We start from the raw sequence: 10,250 nt of genomic DNA on the forward strand, positions 1-10,250 counted from the left end.
TACCTTCAGGGTGGAGAAGTGTTTAGCATGGTCTACTCTCGTCCTCAGTAAGGGTGGGTCTCTCTCATTTTGGGACCTAAATGACCTGCCCTTCCTTTTTAACCTTCCCCATTCAAAATCTCTTTCTTTTCTGTGTATGAAGGGTGATCAAAAAGTTTCCGTTTCAGGGTGTTGCAGTAGTGTACTTGCACACAGCATGAAGATGATACAGTTGTATAAGCACCAACAGGTAGCCAAGGTATTAATGTGGCATTTGTGTCTTTCAGATGTGCTTGCGGTAAATGTGGAAGTGCGAACTATGACAACATTATTACCAAACGCGTCCAAAGAGGACCAACATGTTATCCTTTTCTTGGCTGCTTAAGGACAAACACTGGTAGACATCCATCAGAGAATGTAGATTGTGTCTGGGGCACCATGTCTCAAAAATCACCATTGTGGAATGGCAAACAAAGTTCTGTGCTGGGTGCTGCAGCTTCATGTTAACACATGTCGCCATATCGCAAATGTTGTAATGCAGAAGTTACACCAGTGCAAGTGGGTGATACTTGAGCATCTGCTTTATAGTCCTGATCTCTCCCCATGTCATTATCGTGCCTTTGGTCTCTTAAAAAAGTCCTTTAAGGGTTGACGATTCCTGTTGGAAGAGGATGTGTAGCAGACAGTTAAAGACTTCTTCACACAGCAGGACGTGACGTTTTACTAAATGGGTATCTTCAACCTGCCATTTTTAGTAGCACTTTATTATAATTCACAGTCAAGATCATAGTTACACTGCATAACCTTTATAAATAACTAGTTCCAGGCAATGATCATATCAGATTCAACTTGGTGCTCTCTACCGATACAGAGTATATTGTCACTTATAATGTGCTGGTAACGTCCTCCAAACTTAGACGGCATCATACATGACAAACTACTTTCTGTTGGAAGAATATACTTGGTCAACTTTAGTGATTGGCACTGGCTGAAACTGTTTTGGAAAGGTTATGTTATATAATTTTCATTTTGAATGTTAGTTAGAGTTAATTGATGTTTGGTCTGTTTACTTGCCTTGATAGGCACCACTTAATGTGAACCTTGTTCTGCCATATGTACAAGGGCCTCCTCTTTTCTGGCTAAACTTCTGAGAAATGAGAAATAGGCATGCTTGAAAGAAAGCTCTGAATGTAAAGTTAACTGGATGCTCTATGCTACACTGGTTATTATTTTACAAGAGAAAAAGTACATTATTTGATAAATGAAAGTAGAATTGTTGGGAATGGTACATCACTTTGGCAGATGCATTTAACCAGTGTGTATATGCCCCGGTTCAACCGGGAATTTTTTCATCCCAGAGAAAACGGGGGAAAAACCTGGGAATGTTTTAGAATTCCAAGAAGTTTTCATTGTTTTAGTTTTCAGTTAAATTTTTGAAATTTTGACTGGTAAGGATTGATACACTAACAAAGAATTTTATTGTATCCCGCTGCTGCAGAACATTACTGCAGCTGTTTTGGTTGGCAGGAGAGCCAACACCGTGTTACTAGAGGAGGCCGAAAGGCACGCGTTTTAGCTCACGCAGGCTGGCATGAGGTCTGGAACAGGACAAGGAAATTAGAATTTAGAAAAACGGACGTAGCTGGTGGAATACTTAACTTTAATCCGTTAATGAAGAACTTCGGTCTTGACGGTACATGATTCACTATCAATAGTAACTGATAATGGCGCCTTGCTAGGTCGTAGCAAGTGACGTAGCTGAAGGATGTGCTAAACTATCGTCTCGGCAAATGAGAGCATTTTTTGTCAGTGAACCATCGCTAGCAAAGTCAGTTGTACAACTGGGCGAGTGCTAGGAAGTCTCTCTAGACCTGCCGTGTGGCGGCGCTCGGTCTGCAATCACTGATAGTGGCGACACGCGGGTCCGACGTATACTAACGGACCGCGGCCGATTTAAAGGCTACCGCCTAGCAAGTGTGGGGTCTGGCGGTGACACCACATCAGCAATAAAACATAAACAAAGAAAAAATAAAATAAAATAAAACTTAAGTTGCAAAGGACGTGCGCCATTTACAACAACAAAACACAGTACACACACAAGTGTCTGTCAACAGCAAAATGTGTCAAAGGCTTTATGACGAAGATTATGCAATACTTCATAACAACAAACTGCTTCCAACAAGCGTGACGTCACAACTGTTTAGATTGGGTTCATTTGAGCAGTCACCAGCACGCTCACACGAGTGCACTGTTGAGTCGCATATGAGCAGTGCCATCTGACTATTTGAAGTGTGGCTGTAGGCTGTATCAGTAGTAACAACAAGCAGCCAGGTGCTACCCAGAAAAATTTTTCTGGCGCGCCGAAGCTGCTGGATTTGTGCAAGTGCAGAACAAAGTTGTAGTGAGGAAAGGGGATAGTCTTCATGAGACCCATTTTTACATTTAGTGATTTTGCTCTTTCCTCTTCGTGTACAGCTCTCATGTCAGATGGAAAGAAAACAGATTTCTTTGGCCGGGACCTATTAATGAATTCAAATATAAAATATGTTATTAGTTTCAGTTTTCTGATTTGATTTTATTTCCGCATTTTTGGCTGTCAAGTATTAATCATCTTGCTGAAGGATGAAGTTATTTTTGTCAATTTGCTAAAGAAATGAGGCTTTTATTAATCTTTTCCCCAGAGGCAGTCAATTTATTTGAAATGAAGTCTTTCATTCCACATTATTAGCTATTTTCAACTGTTTGCTGAACTTCAAGTACACATTTACATCTTTTGGCATGTATGGCATCATGCTGTAATAAAGAGCCAAACATGAGATAATACTGTACTGATACTCCAAGAAAATTTGCATCCCAAAAACCACACTGAAAAGTTTAATATCAGCCTACTTCTTTGTGAATCAGGATAAACAAATGTGCACTTTAATCCAAATTATACATTTCAGTATGGTTTACGAAATTCTGATGCTCTTGGAGTATCCTCCAGTGTCCTGTTTCGTTTATGATGTAATGTAAGATCTCTTAATGTTAAATATGTATGAACGTATGGGCTTGCTACGTAACTGCAGCTATGCACGCACAGTAATGCCTCTTTTCTGGCGCACTCTGACTACTACTGAAACAAATTCTAACAGGTCATGAGAAAATATTGAGAATGGTGGTTTGAAAAGCATTATTTCCAAAATAAATTTCATTTTCTGCATGAAGAATTATGTTACGTGTGAGAATGTGCTATAAATTTCTTAAATCACAGATTGTTGTCTCTCATTTAAAGCTTAATACTTTGAGAGCCGACAACTTTCAAGAATGTCAAACCCAGAAGACAAGACATTTATGTTGTTATTTAAAATTTTACTGGCACATTTGATTGATGTCTCTTAAAGTGTTACACATGCAAAAAAAGATCAGTATTATAAGTGAAAGCTTAGCTTTTCTTCTAGCCACACTGTGTATATTAATTTAAACCATTAACTTTTCGTGTTTGTGCATTCGTGCTACTTAACAGTGATGTTGCTACTGGCTGACTATGTCACGTGTCCTATGCTCTAAATATCTGGTATCATTGGCTGGTGAGATAACCTGACTTGAGTGTATCACAATTTCAATTCAGAAACTAACATGCTGTGTTTGGTGGAATTTAAATATATACTTTTGTAATAAGAAAATGTGCAGCATGTCATAATAAGAAAATACACACCATACATGTTGCTGCACATCGATGATCTTTCCAAAACTTGTTTGTTTCTGGGTTTCAGTTTCTAAAGTGGTGGGAAGTTCTACACCAGTGTACAAAAGCTTAACCGTTCAAAGGATTGATAAGTTTTACAGTTCTGAGGGAAAGTATACTGTTACTTAACATGGAAAATTGTATTTTCACCCAGCAAAAAGCATGTTTTTAACCGGGAAGTCTGAGAAAAATCCGTTGGGGAAAATCCAGGAATTTTTTCCCTTGTTCACATATATACCCTATTACAGCACATTGACGTATAAGTGGACATTCTTTCTCAGCTGGAATACCGACAGTTTTAGATTGAGGAGTATTTCATACCAGTTCCTGCAGCATAGCTGATTTACTGACGAATGTTATGCTGATATGTAAGCCTCAAACAGTATTCTTAATGCAACACAGTATCCTATCTTTCAACAATGGCAAAATGGAAATCTATAATGGCTCTTTTACAGACAGAGTTTACCCACCAACTGAACGGAAAGTATAGTTGTACACACCTGTGTCATGTGTCGTGTGCCCCCCCCGCCCCACACACACACACAAAATCAATAGTTACGGACCAATCAGTTTAAAGACAACCATATGCAAACTTGAGGAGGGGTGTCTGGAAACGAAATTTGCTTGTACCATCTCATTGCGAATTTCGGAGATCTAGATCCCCAACTGACCACCTTTTAAAAATGGAGTCTTCTGCTAGGTAGGATTTTTTTTCACATTAGCAACATGTAATAGCAGTCTTGCTTCATTTACAAGGGGCATACTGTACAACACAGCTGGGGGCTGTTTACCACTTTATTAATAAATTACTTCATCAACTTTTCCTGATTAGTGTTAATGTGGGTGTTAGTAATCAATATTTACAACAAAACAGGGATCTTTAATGCCACTCTTTTCTCAATTGCCATAAAAGGCGTTACTGCCGCTACTGTACCAAATGTGTTGTCAGCCTTGTATATCAATGAGTGCTGTTTGTAGTGCACTTTTACATCAATAAGCTGGGTAGTATTTCATCGGCAAACAGCCATTCATAAAACATTGGTATTTGCTGCAAACCATGGATATTATTTTTTGCCTGCATAATCCCATGTCATTCACTTTCACAGAAACCAAGTGATGCATTGGTAGAACAGTGGATTCATTTTTGAGAGGATGGTATTTTAAATTCTCATCCAGTCATCCAGATTATTTTTCCTATACCAGTAAAGTAAATAACGGGATGGTTCCTTTGAAAGCAGCTAGCTGATTTCCTTACCTAAACTGAGCTTATGCTTCATATCTAATGACTTAATTGTCAATGGGGCAGTACTTTCTAATAAGCAGCTAGCTGATTTCCTTACCTAAACTGAGCTTATGCTTCATATCTAATGACTTAATTGTCAATGGGGCAGTACTTTCTAATTTTTCTTACTCTGATGTGTACAGAATTCAGTCTGCGTACCTACACCCTCAATTATTTTGGGTAACCAGCAGCCGGAAGTGATAAATAACTTTAACTTTTTAGGTCTGCTGTTCTGACGAGGTTGCTGCACATGAAGTAGCTCAAGACAATCGGTACTTGTAAATTAATTATCACACTTCCTCAGAAAAATCTTTCATGATGAGATGATTGATGGGTTCTATTAAAATCTTAACCTAATGAACCCTGTGCCCACCAGTGTTCACTTTGTGATTTCATGCACAAGCTGTTTTGATAGTCTCCGTATGGGAATAGCTGTTACACATTTAAAGATAAACCACAATCAACTTTTAGTTAATTATACAGTTGAGGTTCATTGTGCTTGGGCATACCTGTTATACAATACTTTTCCACACCCCCAAGATCCATCTCCTCTTGAACCACTTGCAAACTAGGAGAACAGGAGCAGTTAGAGTAGCACAGAGAGCTCATTTTTTTCCCCTATGAGAACTTGCCAGCCCACCATCCCAGACATGGTGCCACCATAGTGTCCCACCTTACCCATTGCACAAATGAACTTCCTGTGTCACATATCCCCAATCTAGCCTACATTGTTGTAGGTTCGATTCAGTCCTCCATAACCTTTAGTTCAATAGAAAGTAGTGGTAAGAAGGATGCCACGAAAGTCAGCTGTTCATTCACTGACTATAGTTTTATGAGCAACTTGTCATTTTCTCTGTTAGCAGTATCTACACAGCAGAATTAGTAACAGTAATAGGAGATTTAAAACACCGAAGCTGCCAGAAATACTGTTGTGTGCAGTAGTTTAAAGATGATTAACATTTACTGTACAACCTACTTATTAATCTCTGCCATTCATAGACTTTTATAGGACCCGCACAGTACCATCTACTTTCACCATTGCACATTTGACACATTCTTTCATTGTACCATTTAAGTCATTTTGTGTGATGGCATTACAACCCTTGTGAATATTTTAGCGTATATTGTCTGCAGTGTTTCACTATTTGTTCATTGTTATGAGGATAGAAAGATTAAAAACCATGCTGGTGAGTTTATTTATAAATTTCATTTTTTTATCTCATTAATGGGAAGCTAGCAAAGTTTTCAGTCTCATTTATGTGCTTGTCGACAAATCAGTGCCTCTAATATTCGGCAAATTACTCTAAAATTATTTTCATTCTATATCTTCATCATCATCATCATCAGGTTTGTACACCAAATCATAGTCCGACCTCTGTAGTTGAAGACTATGTTGCTGCATACAGTTATTTCGTCATTTGGCATCACATGTTACGCTCACTAGACAAAAAATTAGGCACTCGTGGAGAAATCATTACAGACATTATGTAATACTGTGTAATCCCCCCCCCCCTTTTTCCCTCCCCCAGGCTAGATAACCACTGGATTCAGTTAAGAGGTGAACCCACAAGATTGTGCAGTTACATCGCTTCCAGGTTAAGGCCACTTGCTGGGGATTTGATCACACAACTCCACCAAATTGCGGGGATGCTGATGCCTGCATTTTACTCGCTGTTCCAACATGTCCTACGATTTTCTGTGGGGGTTCAAGTCGGGTCTTTTTGCAGGCCAGTTAAGATAATTAGGTGTGGGAGTGTTCAGAAAACCAGTCACATATTCTTCCAGCCTGGTGAATATAGTTATCTTGAAAAATGGGGGTATTAGTGACCTGTTGCAAGGTGACAGACTCCAAATATTCGTTGAATGCAGTTCCTGTCGCAATGTTCTCTAATTAGTGGGTTGGGATGGACCTTCATTCACTGCCTGCAGCAATTTCTGTTGAGTTTGGAAGTGATCTTGATCCACAAGCTGTGAAATACGTCTCTGGCCACTTTGTTAGTCTGTTTTTCTGACCACAATTGTGACATCATGTTGTATGGCCATGTGTGTTACACCACTGCTTGTAACACATTGAACAGAGTGTGCTATAAAACACCGACGAATCCTGCAATTTCACACACCATATGGCCATGGGCTAGGTCACACATGATTGCCCCTTTTTGTCACTCCAGTCGTTACATTTGCCCATGTTCATATACAATGTCCGCACGAATCATAAATGCCTCACTGATCACTACTGTCTCATGCTCACATAGAACCAGAGCACACATGGTTGAGCACGTGACTCAATCGGTGCACCATATGTAAAGGCTTAACAGTTCATCTGTGCGTGTGCACTGGGGTAACTACTTTTTTGTCTGATGAGCTTACACTGAAATGCTTCCTTCATACTTAATATCTAATTACTGTCCTGTCTTATTATGAATGAAGTGTCATACATCTACCAATCTAAATATTTAGTACAAAAGGCAGTCAAGTGTAGTGCTTGTTTGCCAAAATATCTTATAAAAATGTCTTTCATATCCATTGATCATAGGTAACATGTTAGTGAACCTTACACCCTTTAATGGCATTCACTGTGGTAAGAAGATATAATGTCATAATGGGGTTGTGTTGTTATTCATGGCATTTGTTCACATAAAAGTTTCTGTGGTCTCTTCCTCAGGTATCTTCATGAATAGATAGTGACATAGAAGTAGGTCTGTAAAATTTTATTTATCACTTCATTTTTCCATGACATAAACTTTTGAGATCAAAATTAAATTATTTCACATGGCATTTCAACAACAACAACAACAACAACAACTACTACTACTACTACTACTACTACTACTACTACAACTTTATTTATAGAGCTGCTGCTCAATTCTAAAAACCTTTTTCTTTCTAGTGCTTGATGACTTTTTTCATATTCTACATGGTGGTTTTATTTTCTAGGATTTATTTTTTACCATTTTTCAACTACAAATTTTGGTGCATATCCTCTCTATAGTATATTGATTCCCACATGGAAGTACACATGAAGTTTCTTCATGTCAAATATCTACACATGTGTAATTATCATTTTGGTATGGCTGCAGACTTTTTCTAGTTAAATAGTATTCTCAGGTATTAGCTATAAATTTGGGCTGTTTGATAGTTGTGCTGTCTTTGTTCATTGTCACCTATGTACCAATATGAATAATGATTTAATAGTAACACAACTTGATACCAATTTTTTACAGATATAAATATAAATGTTTGTCTTTATCTTAACAGGGGTACAAACCAGCTAATGAAGAACCATCAGAATACCAGACAATTCCTCTGAATAAAATAGAGGACTTTGGTGTACACTGCAAGCAGTACTATTCATTAGAAGTGACATATTTTAAATCAACTTTGGATAGACGTCTTCTTGATTCACTGTGGAACAAGTATTGGGTCAACACCCTGAGCTCTTCGAGCCTCCTTACCAATGCTGACTATACCACTGGGCAGATTTTTGATTTATCTGACAAACTTGAACAATCAGAAGCTGCTCTGGGTCGTGGAGGATTTATGTTATCAGGTGCTGATCCGCATGAAAAGCGTACAGAGGACAAATTAATGAAAGCAACAAAGGACAGCTGCAAAACTACCATTGAGATAATTCATGGCTTGATGGCACAGATGATAAAGGACCGCTTGTTCAATCACATAAAACCCAAATGTGACATTTAAAATGACTTAAGTTTATATAAATTTTTCTGTGAATAGGTTCTCAGAGGCCCTTGTGACTGGAAATGATTGTACCTTGTTACATCAGAGAACTGATTGAACTAGTTTAATTTCATGTTTGTATGTGATCTCAGACTTGCACAGTTATATGCTGATTGTGCATCCAGGAGAGTACATAATGTTACACAGTTTAATTTTGCCAGAGAAATGTTTTTGTGTTCCTTGTCTCATTGAGGTTAAAACTGCAAGTACTAATTACAGCTGAGCAGGTAACTTTTCAACAAGTTAGCTGCTTTCAACATCTAAACTCTTCCAAATTATGATCATGTTATTCAGGCTTTTAAAAATAAAATATTATTTATTCACTTCCTGTAAATGCACCATTATTTCTTTTGATGTAGTTATGTAGACTTTACAGTGCTTAATTCAGTGAAATGTGGTATGTGAAACAAAGCTCAAACATCTGTCATACACTTCTCAAGTGTTGCCATTATCATTTTTGCTACATGCTAGATGGTTCATAGAATGTATTCAATTTTAGACATAGAATCATTCCCTTGTGGTAAAACTAAAACTACAAGAAATAATTTTCTTTTTGAGAAATACATTTGAGTTAAAAAGTATCAATTTCAGACATTAGGCATTCAACTGCCTGTTGTGTAACATAGCAATAAATTTAAAAGTGCTCATCTACTTAAAGTGAATCTATATGTAAAATAAAAAAGTGCACAAAATCACTAAAGAACCATTAAAGACAAGCAGTAAAATTACCTGCCGATGAAACAAAAAGAGAAGAGAAAGGAATAAGTATAATGGTGAAATAAGGTGGGTTGAAACATCTTCATTTTCACTTCCAATTCCAAGGAACAGTATCCAAAGCATGGTGTAACCATTTTGGCGTTGGCTTCATATGATTTCCATAAACTGTTCCAAATTAATGACGGCACATTTCACTTAATGAGCCTTGGCTGCCTCCGTGCTTCATCTTTTGCACCAGTTCACCATTACACCTTACAAAAGAAATGGATATGCTTTATGGGCTTTATACTTTTTCTTTTTTTATCTTCACAAGAAGAAGCCATAGCTCTTGTTTCAGTATTCAAATTTTTAAACACTCTTGCCAAGGACCTTTATTACTATAAACACAACTTCGGTTTGTAAGTTTATTCAACTTTGTTACAAGAGAAGACATTCATAACATGGCTTCAGGATGGTAAAAGCACCATGAAGCATCCACCACAGATGGTCAAGAAAAGAAAGCCCAGGTATACAATGAATTCCAACTTTATTTTAGTCAAGATAACAAAATTTTCTTTTGTTGAAGTCTGTTTGAAAATGATCACAAAGAAAATAAATGTTCCTGTTTTAACACAGACAGTACTTGAAGCAGAATCCCTATTAATGGTGAATAAATAAAGAGTTCTAAACAGAAGTCTTTGCAACCTAGGTGCCAAACAAAGTCCTGAAGGGGCCTGTCAAAGTCAGAGTTCCCAATAATAAAGATACTAAGTTCAGTGAAGCCAATTATAAGGTCGAACACAGAATTATTGCATGTCCGCCATG

At 37.7% G+C, this 10,250-nt stretch overlaps 1 protein-coding gene across 1 annotated transcript in view; it reads left to right on the forward strand.

Moving 5' to 3' along the window:
• Positions 1-9,052, forward strand: part of LOC124791489 (COP9 signalosome complex subunit 5) — a 36,666-nt gene extending 27,614 nt beyond the window's left edge. The window contains exon 4 of the mRNA XM_047257864.1: positions 8,247-9,052. Within this exon, the coding sequence (XP_047113820.1) occupies positions 8,247-8,690 (444 nt within the window). The 3' untranslated portion in view covers positions 8,691-9,052. The remainder of the gene's footprint in view (positions 1-8,246) is intronic.
• The last annotated feature ends 1,198 nt before the right edge of the window (positions 9,053-10,250 follow it).

This window comes from Schistocerca piceifrons, chromosome 1 (genome assembly GCF_021461385.2).
Source record: "Schistocerca piceifrons isolate TAMUIC-IGC-003096 chromosome 1, iqSchPice1.1, whole genome shotgun sequence".
Taxonomy (NCBI): Eukaryota; Metazoa; Arthropoda; class Insecta; order Orthoptera; family Acrididae; genus Schistocerca; species Schistocerca piceifrons.